The sequence below is a fragment of the Mirounga angustirostris genome, unplaced genomic scaffold (assembly GCF_029215605.1).
Source record: "Mirounga angustirostris isolate CCGP_5_RB_7025 unplaced genomic scaffold, mMirAng1.0.hap1 SCAF_13, whole genome shotgun sequence".
NCBI classification, from domain to species: Eukaryota; Metazoa; Chordata; class Mammalia; order Carnivora; family Phocidae; genus Mirounga; species Mirounga angustirostris.
This window is the reverse complement of record NW_026991721.1, coordinates 6,829,055-6,849,583: the sequence shown is the minus strand read 5'-3', so window position 1 is coordinate 6,849,583 and position 20,529 is coordinate 6,829,055. Positions and strand designations below refer to the sequence as shown.

The 20,529-nt window shown below is 61.7% G+C and overlaps 2 protein-coding genes across 13 annotated transcripts; one reads left to right on the top strand and one right to left on the bottom strand.

The window, feature by feature from the left end:
• The first annotated feature begins 1,313 nt into the window (after positions 1-1,313).
• Positions 1,314-17,303, top strand: EHBP1L1 (EH domain binding protein 1 like 1). 12 transcript variants are annotated; one of them, XM_064576157.1, is made up of 20 exons: positions 1,314-1,716; positions 4,347-4,404; positions 4,608-4,717; positions 4,978-5,031; positions 5,122-5,300; positions 5,392-5,534; positions 6,007-6,042; positions 6,128-6,196; positions 6,291-6,453; positions 6,620-8,603; positions 9,061-9,218; positions 9,312-9,360; positions 9,790-10,470; positions 14,767-14,836; positions 14,940-15,013; positions 15,109-15,232; positions 15,506-15,605; positions 16,421-16,494; positions 16,592-16,706; positions 16,801-17,303. In XM_064576157.1, the coding sequence occupies exons 1-20, from the start codon at positions 1,714-1,716 to the stop codon at positions 16,898-16,900; spliced, it is 4,344 nt and encodes a 1,447-aa protein (XP_064432227.1). In that variant the 5' UTR covers positions 1,314-1,713; the 3' UTR covers positions 16,901-17,303. The 12 variants fall into 12 exon arrangements, with proteins under 12 accessions (XP_064432227.1, XP_064432226.1, XP_045749248.1 ...); XM_045893292.3 differs by having other exon boundaries at positions 1,315-1,716; positions 4,622-4,717; XM_045893293.3 differs by having other exon boundaries at positions 1,316-1,716; positions 4,622-4,717; positions 14,958-15,013.
• Positions 16,820-20,337, bottom strand: KCNK7 (potassium two pore domain channel subfamily K member 7). Its single transcript, XM_045893302.3, is given in 5 exon segments — positions 16,820-17,889; positions 18,164-18,361; positions 18,364-18,528; positions 20,006-20,164; positions 20,167-20,337. Coding segments are annotated over 5 exon segments (885 nt in total). The 5' UTR covers positions 20,324-20,337; the 3' UTR covers positions 16,820-17,683.
• Positions 20,338-20,529: the final 192 nt, after the last annotated feature.

Sequence of the window (20,529 nt, the reverse complement as noted above, 5' to 3'; positions counted from 1 at the left end):
TCATACAGGCCGCCTGGCTCCCCCACAGCACTTGGAGCCTTTAGGCCTGTATGTAAGGGACTTTCTCTTACAGGGAAACCGAGGACCACACCCCTGGGCCTGGGAGCCAAACCCGCGTGTCAGGCTCGCCGGAAGAAGCCTGCACATTTGGGGATGCTGGGTGTTCAGACCTCCAGGCACACACATAAAACCCCCACAACTCCCTGAGACAAAGAGGAGGGACCTCGAAGTTACACACTTAGGTGTACAGGCTGCTCACCCCCACGCCCTGTGCACAGTCACTTGCCTCTGGAAACAACAGTGGGCACTCTTGGCAGATCAGATACCCTGTTCAAACCGAGAATCTATTAAGCACCAGGTTGCAGTCCATTCACAAATCTTGCTGAGTGCTGGCAGGGAGGGAAAGAAGCTGATATGCTGCCCCGGGGCAGTTCTCTAACTCTGGGCCTGATACCTGCAGGTGCTCATTACCATGCCGGGCCCGCGGGTAGGCGATAAGGGCTCTAATCTAGGTGTGAACAAGGCGGCTAACGCCTGGGGCAGGCTTCTTAGGGGAGGGAGAGTAAACACGTGTGTGATGAACGTGGGCGCGCACGCGCGCACACACGCACACTTTCCAGCCTGCGATAACGGATTCCGTTCAATGAGACCTCAGGAAATCAGCCAGTCTCCGTACTGAATGCTTCCCAAGATTTCATACTTTTAGTGACTGTGTAAGAGTCAGAACTATAATTATCCCTATTTAACAGAGGTAGAAACTGAGGCTACTTTGCCCAAGGTCACACACTTGTTGGAAATCAGCTGCTTGTGGGATGTTGGGACTATCTTCCCACTTGACAGCTAAGGAGTCAGGTGCCGTGCTGCCCACAGGTAGGGCCACCCAGGTTGACCCCTAACTGCTCCTTCCTACTTAGGTTGAGACCTGGGTGACAGCAGGAGTCTGCCACCCCAGTGTTGGCAGTTGGCTCTGGCCCAGATTCGCAGTGTGGCCCTGAGCAAGTCTGTTCTTTCTGGGGCTCTGTTTCCCTCATCTGTGAAATGGGGCCATCAGTGCGTACTTCCCACGGCTGCGGGCAGGAAGGGTGGCGGCCCGGGCAGTGCTCGCCGGGGCCGCACCAAGTTGCTGGTAGTTCTCTCCCCGGCCCGCGCGTCCACACCGCCTCCGCGCGCTACGAGCAGGCGCTGCGGTCCAGGCCTTCCCCTTGGTACGCTCCCCCCCCCGACCCCCCCGACCGCGGTGGCGGTGCGAGGCCCCGGAAGCCGGGCCGCCCCGCCCCCCGCTCCCGCCCCGGCCCCGGCCTCCGCCCCCCGCCGGAGCCCCGCCCGCCTTCCGACGGGGGTGCGGCTCCAGGAAACGGCGCGCTCGCGGCTCAGCGCTCCCGCGACCCGACGCGCCCCGGTCGAGCCCGCGGACTCAGCGGGACCACCCGGCGGGCCCCAGCGGGGGCAGCGGGGTGATCGGCCCCGGGTCCGAGCCTCGGACATCTCCGACGGACGGGGCGGGCAGCGCGGAGAGCAGCCCGGGAGGCCATGGGGACCCAGGCCCGGCCAGCGGTCGCGGGCCAGCGGGAATCCCAAGTCTGAAAAGCCGGCGGCGGGGGCGGCGGGGGCCATGACCTCGGTGTGGAAGCGCCTGCAGCGCGTGGGCAAGCGGGCCGCCAAGTTCCAGTTTGTGGCCTGTTACCACGAGCTGGTGGTGGAGTGCACCAAGAAATGGTGAGTGGCAGGGAGGCCCGGGGGGCTCCGCAGACTCGCCGGGACCCCATGAGGCCGCTGGAGCCCGAGAGAGCCCTGCCCCCAGCCCGATGGCCCCTTGCCCCCACTTTGGGCCCTGGTGTCCCAGACACAGAGACTGAAAAATGCCTTTGCAGCTTGTGGGACCCCTGGAGTTGGGGGTGTGGGTCGCTTTTGGGGAGTGGAGGTCAGAACTTGCAGGCCTGAGCATCTGTCCGTGCCCACACCTTCCTCATGGGGCTCAGCCCTGGGGGAAGGGAGGCCTCCTGTTTTTGTGACCAGAGGGATGGTTCAGGGTAACATCAGAAAAGGGAGCAAATTCTGAGGTCTGCGGGTGGCGTGGTTGTGGCAGAAACCCCCATGGACTGCTCAGAACAAGGATGTTGCCCCCTCCTCCCCTGCCCACTTGTTGGGCCAGAGGAACCCACACACACACTTCAGCCACAGTGGGTGCTGGGAGGCTGGATGTCTCCACAATGTCCTTAAAAGGGGAAACTGAGCACCGGGAGGGATGAGGAGGGAGGCAGGGATTGGGCTTAAAGGGGCCTGAGGGCCTAGAAGGCTGTGAATCTGGGAGGAGAGGGCTTGGGGAGGGCGAGGTGGCCCGGTTGGGGGGAGATACGTGAGAGAGAGTGCAGGACCTGGCCCCGACTGCCTCAGGGCCCCGGGGGCATCTTGTTCACATGCTCCCACCCGCAGCTGCCGGGACCCCTGCGTCACACCCTAAATATACGTGTTCGCTGGTGTCAGCTTCCCTTGGCTGGATTAGGGCACAGCTGTGGGGGCCTCACCCTCCAGGCGGGGCTAAATTTAGGCTCCCAAGAGGAAGAGCTGTGGGGGCAGGAAGGGATCATGGGGTCCAAAGGGAGGGGAGTGAGCAGGAGGCTAGGGTCCCCTGGGCAGCAGCCATATCCCCGGTTTTGACTGCGCCAGCCAGAGGGCCGTTCACTGCATCTGGTGAGGCCCAGGGAAGACCAGGGGCTGGCTAAGGTAACACAGCACAGGGCTAGGACTTGAACTCTGGCCTCTGGCTTCGGCCTTCTGCCCCAGCATCCTGGGTGAGGCCAGGGGGACGCTGGGCACGGTCCCAGAGAGCAGGCCTGGGGTGCGGGCAGTGTCAGTGCTTCTGAGTCACGGGGGTGGGCAGGGCCTCCTGGGCTTCTTAGCCGGGAGCCCAGGCTAGGAAGCTGCCCCTGCCCAGGTCTTGGCTCCCCAGGAGGGAGTGCCCAGCCTGAGTCAGGCTGCCTAGCCAGGCCCCGCCCTCTCTAGGCACCCCTTGTCTGCTTCCCCTTTCTGGGAAGGCCCCATGGCTACCCTGGCTCAGCCATCGCAGGCAGTCTGGGGTTGGGAAGGGGAGCTTGGCTGCAGGCCGGACGGCTCTGGGCTGACCTTTGTGACCTTGCCTGGCTCCCAACCTCACTGGGCCTCAGCCTCCTCAGGGGTTTCCTGGAGAGCCATTTATCCTGGCTCAGCCTGCAGGGGGGCAGTGAGGTGGGTGGACCTAAGTGTCCTGGCATGGGGCTAGGTACAGGCAAGAAAGCCTCTTGTACTGTCCTCGGCCTCATGGTCCCCTCAACCATCCCTACCCTCCTGGACAGCAGTTGGACCCTCTAATCCAAGAGGGCCTTCTCCCTCCCAGGCCCAGCCACGTGTCAGTTCTGTGGGGCTAGGCCCTGCCCAGGCAACTCTTCGCTCTTGTGTTATCTGTCTCTTCACAAGTCTGCCTCTCCTCTGAGTCTGCCCTGGCATATGCAGTTCAGCCTGGAGGTCACCCTCTGGAAGTCTTCCTTGATGCCCCTTGTGGGAGTCAGGGGCCCTGCAAAGCTAGAGTCCAGGGCTCGGGGTTTGAGAGGTGGGGAGCATGGCTGATTCTCAGGGCCCCTGGGCCCTGGGTGGGTGTCTAATGACAAGCTGACCCTCTGCCTCTCTGACCACCTCCCGCCCTCTGCCCCTTACTCTGACCCCGAGCCTCCCCCCAACCTCTTTGCACTTGCCATTCCTTCTTCCTTGAGCCCTCCTTCTCCAGACCCTCGCACAGCCTCTACTCAGACACCCCAACCTCAAGGAGACCCCAGTGGCTCTCTCCCATCTCCCTGAAGTCAGCTTGTTAATTTATTTTCCTTCTTGACTGGCACTCTTCCCCAACCTCTGTTGTCCTCAGCCCCTGAAGGGTCTCGCTTCTCCTTTGCTCTGCTCTGCCTTCTAAACTGGTCTGGGTTTACAGTACGCACTCCCCAAATATTTGTGAGTGAACGACTTTGTTTTACTTCGAGTCTGTCTCTCTCGGTGTCTCTGAGTCTGTGTGTCTCTTGCAGGGTCCTTGCTGGGTTTATGTGTATCTTTCCGTCTCTGTGTGTGCCTGTCTGTCTGTACGCCTCTGTCTCTCTCACTGTCTGTCTTCATAATCCCTGCTCCACATGGGGCCTTTGCCCTTCTGCCCGGGGCCCCACCCTGCCTGAGCAGCCTCACCCTGCTCTGGGTGACTCCAGATAAGGAGCTGTCCAGGCCCTCTCCTGGGGGAGGGGGATGTGGGCAGAAGGAAGACCCTGGAGGAGATGGAGAGGCTGGGTGGGTGGGCCTGACTGAGTAGACCCCCCTCTCCCCACCCCCAGGCAACCGGACAAGCTGGTGGTGGTATGGACCCGGCGGAACCGACGCATCTGCTCCAAGGTGGGGGAGGTTGTCAACTGGGGGGGTCCAGGTTGGGGGTGAGGCCAGCAGAGGGTGCAGGGAAAGTGGGTGAGTGAGGACTGATGGGGGAGTGGAGTCAGGTTCAGGTTTGGATCGGAATCCACAGAAGGAGAGAAAGATGAGGTTGAGTGTAGAGCCAAGGGTGGGGCGGGGGGAGAGTTGTGAGTCAGGGGAGGCCTCAGACTGCTCACTGCAGGCCCACAGCTGGCAGCCAGGCATCCAGAACCCTTACCGGGGCACCGTGGTGTGGATGGTGCCGGAGAACGTGGACATCTCTGTGACCCTCTACAGGGTGAGTCCCTAGCCCTTCTGCATAGGTGGGAATGGCGGGGGGGCAATGACAGCCCAGGCAGCCATGGGGGATCCCCAGTGGGTTGCCCATCCAAATAGGAGAGAACAGAGGGGTGAGACCAAGAACCAAGACGGGGGTGGGGGTAGGCCAGGAGGTCTCCTTGGAGGGGGCAGCATGCATACATACCTTCCACGTGCAGTAGGAGAGACAGTACGGCCCTCACCCCAGAGCCCCAGTACTCACCAGTGTCCTTTTCCCAGGACCCTCACGTGGACCAGTACGAGGCCAAAGAATGGACATTTGTTATTGAGAATGTGAGTGGCCTGGCAGGCTGGGGCTGGGCTCCTGGGGACTCTGGGGCAGCACTGATGCCCCTGCCCCCGGCCCCTCTCCCTGGCCCACAGGAGTCCAAGGGGCAGCGGAAGGTGCTGGCCACCGCCGAGGTGGACCTGGCCCACCACGCGGGGCCCGTGCCAGCCCCAGTTGCCCTGCGGCTGCGGCTGAAGCCCAAGTCGGTGAAGGTGGTGCAAGCCGAGCTGAGCCTAACGCTCTCCGGGGTTCTGCTGCGAGAGGGCCGCGCCACGTGAGTGCCCACCCTCCTTCCTTGGCCTTGGTCTGCAACCTCTGACCTCCCCAGGGAGGAGGCCCTCACCCCTGACTTCTGACCTCCCCAGGGACGATGACATGCAGAGTCTCGCGAGCCTCATGAGCGTGAAGCCGAGTGATGTGGGCAACCTGGACGACTTTGCTGAGAGTGACGAGGAGGAGGCTAATGGCCCGGGGACCCCGGAGGCACGGGCTCATGTCCCCCAGCCAGGTGGGCTCACAGCCTGCCAGGGATGAGATCACCAAGACCTAGGGAGGGTGGGGGATAAGCTGGGCGGGAGCCGCTTGCCCTGCAGGGAGGAGGGGGGAGTGGGTAGGCCTGCGTGCGCATGCCCAATTTGGGGGCTCGCTCCGGCCCAGGCAGTTCCAACCTGCCCAGCAGCTCTGACTGTCCAAACTTGGCTCCTGGTCCCATGGTGGCCTGGGTCCTTAGCTGAGTCCCTCAGGCCCTCTCCTCAGCCTCAAGTGGGTGCCTGCCCAGGTCGGTACCTGCCCTGAGCTGGCTGGGCCAAAAGCACAGCGGGGAGATGCAGTCCAGTCTCACCAGTCCTCACCACCCGCCCTGGTGCTCAGCCACTAGCTTCCTCATCCCTCCCTTTGGCTTGTTAAGGCTTTGTTTCTGTCTGTCCTTGTGGTTCTCTCTCTCTCTTTCTCTGTATCGGAGGGCCTGTCTCTTCTCGCAGGCCGGGGCGGTGCCCTGAGGCTGGGGCGTTTCCCAGGTAGGCCTAAGACTCTGGTTGGGGGGAAGGGGTCAGACCTGCAGGGCCCTCCCCTGGGCTGACCTGCCCCCCATGCCCACCCCAGACCCATCTCGGGAGCTGAAGACACTTCGTGAGGAGGAGGAGGAGGGCCGGGTACAACCCCGGCAGGCAGGTGAGAGGCCCAGGCTGGGTTTGGGGCTGGGGAGGGAACGGACCTCCAGTTTCAGGGCCCAGGCCTCAGCGCCCCACCCTTCCTTCCTCCCCAGCTGCCAGCCCTTCTAGTGCGGAGGATACCAGCCCAGCCCCTGTGAGTGCCCCTGCGCCCCCAGCCAGGGCCTCCCGGGGCCAGGGGTCAGAACCAGCTACTGTAGCAGGGGGCCAGGTGGGGCTCAAGTCCCCCAGGCCCCCGGGAACCCCACCAGAGAAGAGGTGAGCTTTGGAATGAGCCCCACCTCCATCCCCTGCCCCACTGTTAGAAAGCTGCATTCCCCTGCCAACCTGCCTTTCCAGTGCCCTAGCAATCTGAAGGGTGGGGATGGGCCTGACAGTGGGGAGCCACAGGGTTCCCCAATGCTTTCTCTTGCTCTCTCCTCAGGTCCTCAAGGCAGCCAGGCCAGGATGTGGCCCCCACCCCAGCGCCTCGGCTCCGGAAAGGCTCTGATGCCCCTTGGCCCCCAGGCACCCAAGGGGAAGATGAGGCTCCCAAAGCCTCAGGGGCTCCCCTAGCAGGAGTGGGTTCTTCTGGGGAGACCAAGGCCCAGGAAAGCCCTCAGGAAGGGACAGAGGCTCAGGGAGCCAGGCTGGGCCGAGGCACTGAGGATGGAGACTCCAGAGACTCTTTGGTAGGGCAGAAACCCAAGGTGGAGGAGGGGAGCCCTGGGGACAGGCCAGGGGCTAGAGGGGTGGACACTGAGCATGAGTCAGGAGTCAGAGAGGTGAACACTAGGAGGTCAGACATCAGAGTGGGGAAGGCTGAAGAGAGTTCAGAAGTGAGTCAAGTGGATGCTGAGCAGAGGTCAAAGGTGGGACATGTGGACACTAAGGGACCAGAGCCTATAGGGGTGATGGCTGAGGCAAGATTCAAGGAGACTCCCGAGGCTCCTCCAAGGGGCTCTCAGGGGAGGACAGGGGTCAGGACCAGGGATGAGCCTCCCGCGATCCTGAGCACACCCCCAGCAGAGCCTGCAGGGCACACCAGGCATCTTGGTGACCTTAAGGGGGCCAGGGCTGCCGCAGGCCAGGAGAGAGAGGGTGCAGCGCTGAGAGACAGAGCCCCTGGTGTTGGGGGGACAGGCCCGGAGCTGGGTCCCTCTGTTGGAACAGCAAGCGTCAGGCCCCAGGTGAGCAGGCACCAGGGGGCCCCACCAGCAGCTGACCAGGGGGTAATGTCTAGGGGTCTGGGGTTCTGGGAGGCAGAGGCTGGGGATCTGAGGGTCCTGGGAACAGAGTCAGAGGTACTGGGGATTCAGGAGACAGAAATGGGGGGATCAGGGTTCCCAGAGATAAAGACAGGGACAACAGAAGCTGAGGTATTGGGGGCCCAGGAGACAGAGACCATGGGATCAGGGGTCCTGGACTCAGAGGCTGCTGGAATGGCAGAGTCTGAGGAACTGGGGACCCAGAAAACAGAGGCTGGGGATTCAGGATTTCTGGGGACAAAGACTAGGATGACAGAGACTGAGATATTGGGGACCCAGGAGATAGCTGGTGGTTCAGGGATACTGAGGATAGAGCCTGAGACAGCAGAATCTGAAATATGGGGGGCCCAGGAGACAGAGATGGGAGGTTCCAGGATGCCAGAGATAGAGGCTGGGAGGGCAGAGGCTGAGATATTGGGGATCCAAGAGATAAAAGTGGGGGGTTCAGGGATAAAATCTGAGATAGCAGGGACCCAGGAAACAGAGGTAGGCAGTTCAGGGGTCCCAGGATTCAAGACTGAGACAGCAGCAGCTGAGATACTGGGGACCCAGGAGCTAGCAGCTGGGGATTCAGGGGTCCCAAGGATAGAGAATGACATAGCAGGAGCCCAGGAGACAGAGGTGGCGGTTTTAGGGCCAGAGGTTGGAATGGCAGAGGCTGAAGGCCTGGGGACTGAACAGACAGAAACTACAGTGTTAGAGGCTGAGAAGGTGAAGGCTAAGACTTTGGGCATCCAGGAGGCAGAGACTGGGCTCGGGGGGACCCTCAAATACGAGGTTTTACAGGACTCCGTCACTAAGCATGGAGTTTTAGGGCCCCAGGGAGTAGAGGCAGAGGCAGAGACTACAGTTTTGAGGGTCCAGGAGGAGGAAGCTGGGGTTTTGGGGGTTTCAGAGGCCAAGACTGGGGCTTGGGGGGCCCCAGAAGCAGAGATGGAGGGTTTAGGGCCTCCAGAGAACAAATCCAGTGTTTTGGAGGCCCAGGAAGCAGAAGCTGGGGTCTCAGGGACTGAGAAGGGAAAAGAAGCTGAGGGAAACCTCCCAGAGGCCAGCCTGACTGAGGCGCAGGTAGCCAGCGGGGCAGGGGCCGGGGTGCTCAAGCCCTCGGGGGCCTCTTCCCCAGAGGAGCCTGAAGAGGACGGGAGGCTGCCAGGCAGCCAGGTAGGGATGGGGGCCGCCGAGGGCCCAGTCTGCTGCTTCCCACTAACCTGGGGCTGAGCTAACGGCGGCTCTGCATGGACCCACCTGGTCGACTGGGGTGTGGTGGGACGGGCTCAGCTTCAAGGAGCCCCCCTCACCCTCTCCTCTCTCAGGATGCCCTGGCTCCCCCATCTTGTCTTCCCTGGGCTGCATGGAGCCGGACACCCCTAAGCTGATTTTCTGGGCTGACCTTGAGGTGTGGCTGCTGGTGACCTCTGATCTTGCCTGGGGGCCACTGACCTTTTAGGTGACCTTGGTAGATAACCACAGGGCAGGAAACCCTTTTGCCTGGTCCCAAGGCTCTGGCCAATGGTGTCTGGTGACCCCTGCAAACCCAGAGCTGGGGCTATTTTCTGCCCGAGGGGCAGAGGGTACTGTCCTATGTTCACATTCCCTGAGCCCATCCTCGTGTCCCTAGGCACCGCCTGCCCCCGTCAGCTCCAGTCAATCCCTGCTGGAGTGGTGCCAGGAAGTCACCGCTGGCTACCGTGGCGTCCGAGTCACCAACTTCACTACATCGTGGCGCAACGGCTTGGCCTTCTGTGCCATCCTGCACCGATTCTACCCAGACAAGATGTGAGCTGTCAGGGGTGGGGGAGATGAATGAGGGAGCCTCCCCGGGGGGCAGTGTGAGGCCAGCCTTGACCAATCCCCTCTCTCGCTCGGCAGTGACTATGCCTCCCTGGATCCACTCAACATCAAACAGAACAACAAGCAGGTGAGATGGGGAGGGAGCAATGCCTGGAGGGAAAGGTTCTAGAGCCAGGCGGTAGGACCAAGATTTAGGGCCGGTCCGTCTTTAGGAGAGGAATCTATGGGCTGCAGGGCCCCAGCCCTGGACTTTGGAAGTTCTGCCATTTTTTACTCTCTTGGGCTTTAAATTGTTCGTTTCCCGTAGTTTAGCTTAGTTTTGTTTTAAAGCATATTTCCACCAGATGGTTTTAACGAAACCACTCTTGGGTGTGCAGTTGCTGGGTGACGCGGGGGCGGGCCCTGCTGCTAGATCTCCCCCAATAGAAGGGGGAAGGCGTTGCTAGGCCAACCCCGGCGTGCGGCTCGCCGGGACTCCTCGGCGGCCCAGGGAGGGGCCGCCGCGTCGCTGGGTAACGCCCGCCGCCGCCGCTGATCCCCAGGCCACCGTTCCTAGGCCTTCGATGGCTTCGCGGCCCTGGGCGTGTCGCGGCTGCTGGAGCCGGCGGACATGGTGCTGCTGTCGGTGCCCGACAAGCTCATCGTCATGACGTACCTGTGCCAGATCCGCGCCTTCTGCACGGGGCAGGAGTTGCAGCTGGTGCAGCTGGAGGGCGGCGGCGGCGCTGGCACGTACTGTGTGGCCAGCGCCCGGCCGAGCGCGCCCGACGGCCTGGACGCGGGGGGCCTGGCGCAGCGGCTGCGCGAGCACCGGGCCGAGGCGCCGGAGGAGCCCAAGGGGCCCAAGGAGCCCGAGAGCCGCGCGGACGGGGCGGCTCCCGAGGCGGCCTCCAAGGACCACGGTGCCGAGGCCGCCCCGGAGGCGCGCGCGGCGGAGGCCCCTGCCGACGGCCCCGGGGCCCGGGCGTCCGTGCCCCCGGCCGAAGGGCTGGTGAACGGGGCTGGGGCGCCGGGCGCGGGGGGCGGCGTGAGGCTGCGGCGGCCGTCGGTCAACGGGGAGGCCGGGCCGGTGCCCCCGCCCCGCGCGCACGGCTCCTTCTCCCACGTGCGCGACGCCGACCTGCTAAAGAAGAGGCGCTCGCGGCTGCGGAACAGCAACTCCTTCTCGGTGGACGACGCGGACTCGGGAGCGGCCGGAGCGGCCGGAGCGGCCAGAGCTTCCGGAGCCGCGGCTGCAGTGAGTGCCCTCCTCTGGCGCGGGGATCCGGGGGAGCGGGGCAGAGAAGCACGGGCCCGGGAGTGGCGGGGCGGGGGGGGCAAGGGCAGAGCTGGCCCAGGGCGGCCGCTTCAGGGCAGCGGGACTCAGCTGGACCCGGCGAGGCGCTTTCTCAGCGGAGGGACCGCGGTGCCGCGGAAGAGCCCGCTGGCGAGGTAGTGAGCTCCTGCTCTGGGGACTCGTGGAAGCCGAGGCCCCCCAGGCTCGGAGCGGCGGCCGGGGCAGGGTCTCCTCCACCTCTGTTGCCAGCCTTGGGATATATGCTAATGGTTTTTAATGCTTGACACCCAAGTAGTAGAATCATGGGCTGGAGTAGGAAGTTCCTAGAAGGCTCCATGTTTTCAGCACTCAGCGCACCGCTCTTTATGGACTGTAAAGTGGGTTGGGGCGTTTCTTTCCCTTCAGGGGTGGACCCAGGAGCCACCATTGCCCTGTAAGCGGGGACAGAGCTTCTGTGCTCGATGGGACCATCCAGGGCCTCCCAACCCCAAGTATCTCTGACTTGAATCTTTAACTCCAGGTCCTGGAGACCCATTTTTCTCTGATAACGGGAGGATGGAGACCGTAGACCCTGCCGGGTGCCGATGTCCCCCACCCCAGCCCCTGCAGGTCTCAGGTTAGGGGCTCTCAGGGTGTCACATGGTCACTGCACTGAAGGGGAGATGGTCCCGAAGAAGGCAGGGATCTGCTCAAGGACTCAGAGCCGCTGAAGTGGCTTTCCTAGCTGGGGTTCCTTCTGCCCACTGCACCGGTCCTGCCTGCGACAGCAGGGACAGCTCTGTCAGGCCACCCAAGCCTTCAGCTGCCCGGGGATGACCCCTGAGTTCTAAAGAAAGGAGGGCACAAACTGGGACAGTCTTTCTGGAAGAAGCAGCCATGTGAGCGGGGCTGCTAAGGTGGGCAGGCTCTCCCAGATGAAAACTGAGAGGGGGTGGTTCTCAAGTGGGGGGACCTGCTGCAGAAAAAGTGTGTTAGCAGGAAAGCTCAGGTTTCATTTAGGGATCTGCCTGCCACTCATCTCCCAGAAGGCCCACAGGTGGTGATGAGGCTGGCTTGCAGAGCAGGAGCCTTGAATACAGAGTCAGAGGCACGGCATTGTGTATGAGAGACAGGGAGAGCACCGGAGGCACCCATAGGAGACGTTTGGCAGGGGTCAGACACAGCCACCATGGCCGGTCTGTTGGCCTCTGGCCACAGCCTCCTTGATGTGTGTCAGTGGCTCTTTAAATCTTAAAGGGGAGGCTCCATCCTATACCTTTCTCTGCCTGAGTCCCAGCATCTGGTCCTTCCAAGCCAGGCCCCTCTCCAGCCCTTGTCCCACAGGAGATATTTGACCCATAGGCCTGGAAGGGAGTCCTCCTTTTTTTCCCCCCTAAAGATTTATTTATTTATTAGAGAGAGAGTGAGAGAAGTGGGGTGGGGGGGGGCAAAGGGAGAGAGAGAGAGAATCTCACACAGACTCTGTGCTGAGCGCCAAGCCCGATGCAGGGCTCGATCCCACAACCCTGAGATCATGACCTGAGTGGAAACCAAGAGTCAGACACTCGACCGACTGAGCCACCCAGGCGCCCCAGGACTCCTCCTTATTGGCCATTCCCATCCTCCATGCCCCATGCATGAGGTGGGAGGAGGTCAGGCCGGTCCCTGCCCTTGGGAGCTCCCAAAGTCCTGGATGGGATGAAGTGAGGCACCTTGAAGCTGGGGTGGGGCTGAAGCAGCAGAATGAGGAGAGCAGGGTGCCTCTGCCCAGTAAGACTTCCTGGCGGAGGGGCCATACATGAGGGTATAGAAAGGGGAATTGGGGTCAGACTTGAGGAAGTATTGGAATTCCCATCAGGGCTGGTATGAGTAAGCTCAGTTGTTGCTGAGGTTGGGGTTTCTCCTTCACTCTCCTACCTCTGCCTGCTCTGTGGGTGGTGTGCCCACTTCTCTGTGCCTGGCCTGCCCCCATGACCCCTCATCAGCTCCTGACTCTGCACAATGCCCCTTCCAGGGAGGAATGATTACCCCATTTTGCAGGTGGGAACATTGAGGCTTAGGGAGATGAAGAAAGAGGCAGAGGAAGTTGAGGTTCACCTGTGAATCCAGAATTCTTTTTTTTTTTTTTTTAAAGATTTTATTTATTTATTTGAAAGCGAGAGAGGGAATACAAGCAGGGGGAATGGGAGAGGGAGAAGCAGGCTTCCTGCGGAGCAGGGAGCCCGATGCGGGGCTCGATCCCAGGACCCCAGGATCATGACCTGAGCTGAAGGCAGACGCTTAACGACTGAGCCACCCAGGCGCCCCGTGAATCCAGAATTCTTAAATGGCACTTTCTACTAGGCCCTGCAGTATTGACTGGCTGTGTGACCCCAGGGAAGCCATTTAACCTCTCTGTGCTCTTTCCCTGAGGATGAGAAACAAATGCATGAAAGTTCCTCACAGAGTGGCCTTGAGACACCACTTCAGGGTGCTGTCAAAGAAGGGGAACTGTTTTCTCCCCCAGATGCCTTTCTGGAGCTCTGCAACCCCCAGGTTACACAGGGCTGGACTTTCTCCCACATACAAAGACACAACCAGAGGCCCAGAGGGTATGACTGGCCCAGAGGCAAAGAGCAAATTGGTGGCCAAGCTTGGGAACAAATCTTCGGATTGGATAGCCCTGGGTCCTAAGCCCGGCTCTGTATGAGCCTCATCTCTGACTTCCAGTTTCCTCATCTGTGAAATGGGGTGGTAATCACCCTTGACTCACAAGGTTGTTGGGGGAACTAAAGGAGTCAATACATGCGCAGCACCCAACGCATAAATATTTAGTCAGTGACCTTTCGTAGGTGGGCCCTGAGTGCCTCCTCTGGGCCCCACTCTGTCTGCAGGGGCTACTTCTGGGCAGGGGAGACATGGGTAACCAGCAGCCATGAGGGGGTGGGCGCTGTGATGGGGAAGGCCTGGGAAGCCATGGCGGGAGCGCTGTCCAGCCTGGGGATCAGTGAGGCTTCAGGAGGTGTGACGGTCAGGAAGGGGGACAGAAAGCCGTGTGGGAGCCCGAAGGGGCCTCGAGGAGGTGGAGCTGAGCTTGGTCCTGAAGGTTGCTGATGGTAGGCAGCCCCAGATAGAGGCCAGCCCAGGCTGAGGAAGCTATTTGGGGAAGTGAAAAGTCCGTGCCTATGGCTGGGGGGTGGTGTCCGGGGCGGTTTGGGGTAGCAGGAGTTGAGGTTGGAGGTGCCACCAGGCCTTGACAACAAGGCTGGGGGCTGACAGGGGCCGGGGGAGAGTGACACCAGCAGGTGAAGGTTTTAGGAAGACCCCTCAGTTGTGACTTGAGGGTAGAGTCAGCAGGCAGGGCGTGGGTAGTGGCCGGTGAGGAGGCTGCCATCGACCCGGGCCACAGAGGATGGCGCCTGAGTGGGGTATGTCCAGCGATGCCTCTCAGAGACATGCAGGGTGGAGTGGACAGTGGGGTGGTTCAACCCCTTCTCCCCACCCTGTGACCCAGAAGGGTTGGCCAGAGCAGGAGCCCCATCAAAGGGGCTGGGCTGTCTGCGGACCTGAGCCCCCAGAGCTGCCTCTCCCAGCAGGTGGTTTTTATTAGCAGATTTTATTTATTTATTTGACAGCGAGAGAGAGAAGGAGCAGCCCTGCCTTTCCAGGCTAAAATGGGTAGGTCCAGCCAAGCTGACCTTTTCTGAGTGTTCTGTGGAGAGCACAGCAGGCTCCAGGCATGGGCACTGATAAGGTGGGAGGGTGCCCCCTTTTGGCCACGATATGGAGGTGCCAGCTCATGATGGCCTAGGTCTGGAGATGAGGTGCATCAGGTCAGCTCGGTGTCACTGTGTGGCCCCTGGCCATGATGGAGACGCAAGCACTAGGTGATGGGAGTCAGAGGTGGCCTGAGGGAGCTCCATGGAGGAGGGGGGGGGAAGGAGAGGCCCCAGCCAGGCCCTTCTCAGCCTTTCAGCCCTGACTCTCACACAAGCCCCTGAAGCCAGGGTCATCAGCCCAGCCCAGGGCACGAGGACTGTGAAGCTCCAAGCGTGGCAGTGGACTGGCCCAGGACCACAGGGCCAGGGAGGGTGAAGGCCGTGACCTTTGCTTGAGGAGGCACTTTCCCTAGAGGGGGTGGGGGTGGAATTCTGTGTAGCCAGACTGGAGAAGCAGCTGGGTGGCAGGGCCTGAGGTTGAGGGCCCGTCCTGCCCTATGTGTGCAAGAGGCTCTGGCTGGCCCCAGGGCGGGGCTGTTGGGAAACCCCTACAAGACCTCACTGGCCTCTTTCTCCACAGGAAGGCCTGAGCCCTGACCCCAGCCCTGCCCCTGGTCCACCCACAACCACAGCCCCACAGCAGCCCCCTGGTGAGTAGTTTTGCAGGACTAGCGACCCAGCTCAGCTCAGGCTGTTCACAGATCCTGAGCTGGGGAACCCCTGGGGGGCTGGTGTCAGTTGGAGGTGGTTTAGCTTGGTCTCTGTCTGCAGGTGGGAGTCCCCCATCAGAGGAGCCCCCCCCAAGTCCAGGGGAAGAGGCTGGGCTGGTAAGGAGGTCTGCGGTGGGTGGAGCTGGTGGGTGGCACTTCCTAGGCAGAGCCTGGGCTGAGCCCACCCTGTCCTTTGCCCCCCTTTTTTGCAGCAAAGATTCCAGGACACAAGTCAGTATGTGTGTGCAGAGCTGCAGGCCCTGGAACAGGAGCAGAGACAGATAGATGGGCGGGCAGCCGAGGTGGAGACACAGCTGAGGAGCCTTATGGAGTCAGGTGGGGCAGGCATCGGGAGTCCACTCCCCAACACATGCTACCAGATCTGCCTAGCCCTGCAGCCCTTCCTGATCTGGGGAGGAGGTGGGAGGAGGCAAGGCTGGGGTCACTGTCCCCATTTGCAGCTGGGCAAGGGAAGCAGCTTGCTGCAGGCACACGGCTCTGGCTTCTGGGATGCCACAAGGAAGCAAGCCCCTTCCCCACTCCCCAGCCACCCTACTCCTGCCACCTGGTTTGGGGGCAGGCCTGGTGACTGTCCTGGCCTGGTTCAAGGTGCCGACAAGCTGCAGGAGGAGGTGCTGATCCAGGAATGGTTCACATTGGTCAACAAGAAGAATGCTCTCATCCGAAGGCAGGACCAGCTGCAGCTCCTGTGAGTGCAGGCCGCCCACGCCCAGTGCCGGCCGCCCCCGCCCAGTGTCGGCAGGCCCCGCCCAGTGCCGGCAGGCCCCGCCCAGTGCAGGCGCCAACCCCTGCCAATCCAGGGCCCGCAGGAAGGGATTCTTGGCTGCTTCGATTACCGATTACCGTTACACCGCTTTCTTCTTTCTGCAAAGATCTTTTTGAAAAATTGTTCAGTCATCTTATTTTTCCCCCTCAAAAGTCCTGTATAAGTTGTACACCTTTTAAATTGGTACTATTTTTATGAATCAGAAAACCAAGTCCCAGAGAAAAACGTGGTACAGGCAGGTCAGGGCTGAGTACCCCAGTTTGACCCTGTTTATTTACAATAAGGAAAACCGAGGCCCAGGGAGATCTGAGCTGGTTTCCCAAGTGGGGTCAAACGCGACTCTGGGCCGTGATTGTTTTTCTAGTCCTGCACGATGAAGGCAGTTTTGCTTCCCTTTTGCATTTTGGATCATTTTTCAGAATAATTCTAGTCTAATATTTGCTGTTTATGAATAATGTTCATCCAAATAATCCTGCAAGGTTGTTTCTTAACTGGAAAAAAAAAAAAAAGCAGTGGGGATGGGAGGAGACAATATAAACATCCAGCATTTGGAGAACAGTTGGAAGGAAGATGATTTGGCGCAGGGACAGGGGTATAGCGCTGCCCTCAGCCCAGCCCTCCCTGCCAACGGGTAATGAGGTGGGATGGGGGGGTGCAGAGAGCGGTCAGAGCCCTGGGACCCCTCCCCCTCCCGTTCCCCTGTCCCTGACCCACCTCCACCCCCTCCCCCACCCCAGCATCGAGGAGCAGGACCTGGAGCGGCGGTTCGAGCTGCTGAGCCGGGAGCTACGGGCCATGCTAGCTATCGAAGGTGGGAGATGGGACCTGGGAGATGGGGCGGGAGGGGCTGAGAGCCAGGACAGAGCAGCGGCCGGCGCCTCCTGACCCTCAGGCTCCTCCGCCCTCAGACTGGCTGAAAACGGCCGCGCAGCAGCACCGAGAGCAGCTTCTGCTCGAGGAGCTGGTGTCGCTGGTGAACCAGCGCGACGAGCTGGTCCGGGATCTGGACCACAAGGAGCGGATGTGAGTGGAGTAGGGTCCATGCTGGGGCGGGGCGCGGGGGGGAGGCAGGCCAGGCCAGGGGCCCCGACTCTGACTTGAAGCCGTGTCCTCGCAGCGCCCTGGAGGAGGACGAGCGCCTGGAACGCGGCCTGGAACAGCGGCGCCGCAAGCTGAGCCGGCAGCTGAGCCGGCGCGAGCGCTGTTCGCTGAGCTGAGGCCCCGCCCGCTCGCCGCGCAGGCTTTGTCGCCGCCGCGCGGGGTCGCCGCCCGGGGCTGGCGCTCCGGAGGACCCGGGCCGCACGGCCGCAGCGTGCCGCTTGTGGGGGCCGCCGCCGTCCCCGCAGCGGGCGGAGGAGGGCGGCCCCTGGGGCCCGACCGGCGGGAGCGGCTGGACGGCCGTGCCGTCCGGACCGTATTTATTTGTCCTTGTGAGTGCGTGGGCGTGTGTTCGCGGGGCCGGGGGAGGGGGGGGTCCCAGGAGCGCCCCGCAGAACAACCCCTCCCCGACGGCAGGGCCCGGGCCGGCCGCCTGGGAGAGCAGGGATGGCCGCTGAACCGCTGCGCCCCCGCCCTCCCCCCTTTCCTGATCTTCGCGAGCAATAAAGTTGGACAAGGCTACAGCAGCGCCGGCCGTTCTCAGGACTGGGGTTTTCAATAGACGGAAGGGGGTGGGGCTGAGGCCGATAAGGTTGTCTGCGAGCCCAAGTGGGGCCCGGGCGGGCTTTGAGGTTCCCAGAGGCAGCGGGGGCCCTGCTCGGCCTTCACCTTCAAAGGATGGTGGGGTTTAAGGATGATGGGGTTTAGGTCGTTGATCGCTTTAGAGGTCCCATGTTGAAAGAAGAGACGAAAACAGTCGGGGTTATTGCTCCCCCTCTTTTAAAATACACTATAGCCTGAGGTCCTTACAGTCACCCCCTCCCCTCCCCTCTCTGGAGGCTTCCTCGTCGTCGTCAGTCTTGTCCACCTGAAAGGAGCTCAACTCCCTCACCTGGCCCCTGTCAGCAAGTCGGGGCCTGTTCTGGGGCTGCAGCCGAGGGTGGCAGGGTGCTCAGAGCCAGTTCATCCTGGCCCAGGATGCCACCTTGGCCTTCAGCGGTCAACAGGCCACTGGACCCAAAGAATGTCACCAGGGCACGGACCTGTGGCAGCTCTGAGAAGGTCTCCACAGCCAGCAGCGTGGCCAGGAGCCCGAGGAGCAAGTAACCTGGTGAGGAGAGATTGCTAGGGCAGCTCTTGGGGGGCCAGGGATGCTCCCTGCCCCCCTCCCAGGCAGGTGACCCGCCATCCCCGGCACCGGGTGCCACTCAATCCTCTTAACACTGCCATCAGGGTTCTTCCAACCACAACCCGCACACCACACCCTAGGGCCGTGGCCCTGCACCTGTGTGCTCAGCCTCCCCAGCCCTCGATGGGAGTCCTGGTCCCCGCCCCCCTTCCCTGGTCTCCTCTCCCTCCCACTCCGTGGCAGCTGGACTCACCGAGAAGCGCCAGCTAGCCAAGCTGGTAGAGCACGGGGTGCAGGCCACGGCCGCCGCCCGGCAGCAGGTGCCCCAGGCCCAGGGTGCTGAGCGAGTTGAAGCAGAAGTAGACGGTCTCCAGCAGGCTGCAGTCACCCCGCAGACCCCGCAGCACCAGTGCGGGCAGCTGCACGAGGGTCGCAGCCGCTAGCAGGCCCCATCCAGCCGCCACTGGCTGGGGACCCAGGCACCTGGGCGGCTGAGCAGGGGCAGCAGGCGGCGGCGCCGTGCGGCCAGGAGCGCAAGGGGGGCCGGCAGCCGCGGGGCTGCGTAGAGCACGCAGAAAGCCTTTCCGGATGCCGATAGTGGGGCCATGTAGCCGTAACCTGGAAAGGAGAGAGGCGCTGGGCAGTGAACACTTGAGTGGGATGCCAGGTGGGGCCCCCTTCCCCGAACAAGGCCTCTGGCAGAAGGCTGCCCTCTGGTGGCCGAGATGGTGGGAACTGTTCAGGCCCAGGCTCCGGCTGGCTGGCTTTGCTCCTCATTCGCTGGGCGGGCGAACCTCTCTGGTCACTCTTCTCAGTTGGTTACAGTGTCCCGACTCTTGATTTCAGCTCAGGTCATGATCTCAGGGTCATGAGATCGAGCCCCACGTGGGGCTCTGTGCGGAGCCTGGAGCCTGCTTAAAATTCTCTCTCCCTCTCCCTCTGGGCACCGCCTCCCCCCCCACTTCCCCCAGTCGCAAATAAACAAACAAACAAACCTCTCTGGCCACTCTTTTCTGGAAAATGTAAGGATTAGAAGAGGTAGTCACCTTAGGCCTCTTGTAGCTGGGATAGTTCTGAGAACTACTGTCCTGCCCCAGGGGAAGGTTGGTTTTCTCAGATTCTTCAGCTCTGCCCTTGACCAATACAATACTTCCGAATCCTCTAGGAAGACAGATACCCGCTCTTTCACTTCCCGAAGGTGTACTGAGACATCCCGTGTGCTAAGCCCTCACTGGCATCTGGGTCTGCCCAGCCCCTGCCATGGGGTGGCGGAGACAGGCAGGAAAATTTAGGGAGAGGTGGGAGAGCAGGGTGTGCTGGGAGAACAGGACTGGCTAGTCTGGAGGTTGTATACTCAAATGCCTAGAGAAGCCAGATGGGAGACAAGAGGGAGTGGTGGGGACTGGGCTGGCCTGGAGAGGACGTGCTCTGCCCCGAAGAACAGGCCTATTCCAGACAATACAGAATCCCTTGCCAGCTTCTAGCCCAAAGCAAATAGGTTTCCTGATTGTTCAACAGAAGTGGGCAATATAGACTTTAATTCAAAAAACATTTAGACACTTTGCAGGATGCAAAGCCTCCAGAGCTGTGGGTCCCATTCCTTTATCTCTCTGGGCCTTTACACATGTTCTTCCCCCTGCCAGGAATTCCTTCATCCCTCATCTCCGTGCCCTCTCGCCATGGTTAGCATCTCATCAGGACTTCCTCCCCCTGGACACTGTCTCCTGAGTTGGTGGTCTTAATCTGTACTCCTGGGTTCACTCCATTTTCCTCCATCCAAGAATTCACCCCATTCACTCCATTTTCCTCCATCCAAGAATTCACCCCACAACACCTGTCCCCTGACCTTGCCTCAGGCCCTGGGGTCTGGGCATCTCTCCTGGGTCTTAGGGGGTGTCAGGGGGTGTGGCTGAGGACACACCCCACCTGGCAGCTGAAGTTGAGGCACCAGTTGGGGTGTTGGTGTGGGAAGCCCCAGCTGTGACATCAGGCCTCATCAGGCCTGGGCTCTGTCTGGCATGTGGGGGCTGGGAGAAGGGCTACACCCCCAGGGCCCCTAGGAGTCCCCTCCTGCCTGGCCACCTGGCGGCCTTACCCGTGGTGGTGAGGATGCTGGCAGTGAAGAGCAGGGCCGAGGGCAGATCCCAGTTCCTGGCCTCTGAGCCATTGCCCAGGCTGGAGACCCCGTGTACCTGGGCTGCCAGGGCGCTGCCCAGCTGCTCCTCCAGGGCCCCGGGGGGCAGGCAAGCCCCTACTCCGCCTGGAAAGTGGCCAGCTTGGCCCTGAGCTTGGCCTGGAGCTCGAGTGCTGGAGGCCCCTCCAGGGCCTGAAGCACAATAGCCCCCATGCCCAGGGCCAGCAGGTGGGCCACAACCAGTAGTGGGAGCGGGGCGCAGGGCCTCAGAGCCCCCATGGCGAGCCGCCTGGGGTTGGAGGTGCTGTGGGAGCCGAGTGCCGACTGCTCTGGGGAGGGGCTGGGCAGGGTGCGGCTGGGAGGAGGTGCTGCGTGGGCAGCTGGGACGCATCGAGGCAGAGTGTGAATGAGCTTGGAGGGGCCTGGGGTCCCTCCTCCCAGCTTCTGGGGCCAATTCCCTGCAGCTGGGGGGATGCGGGTGGGGT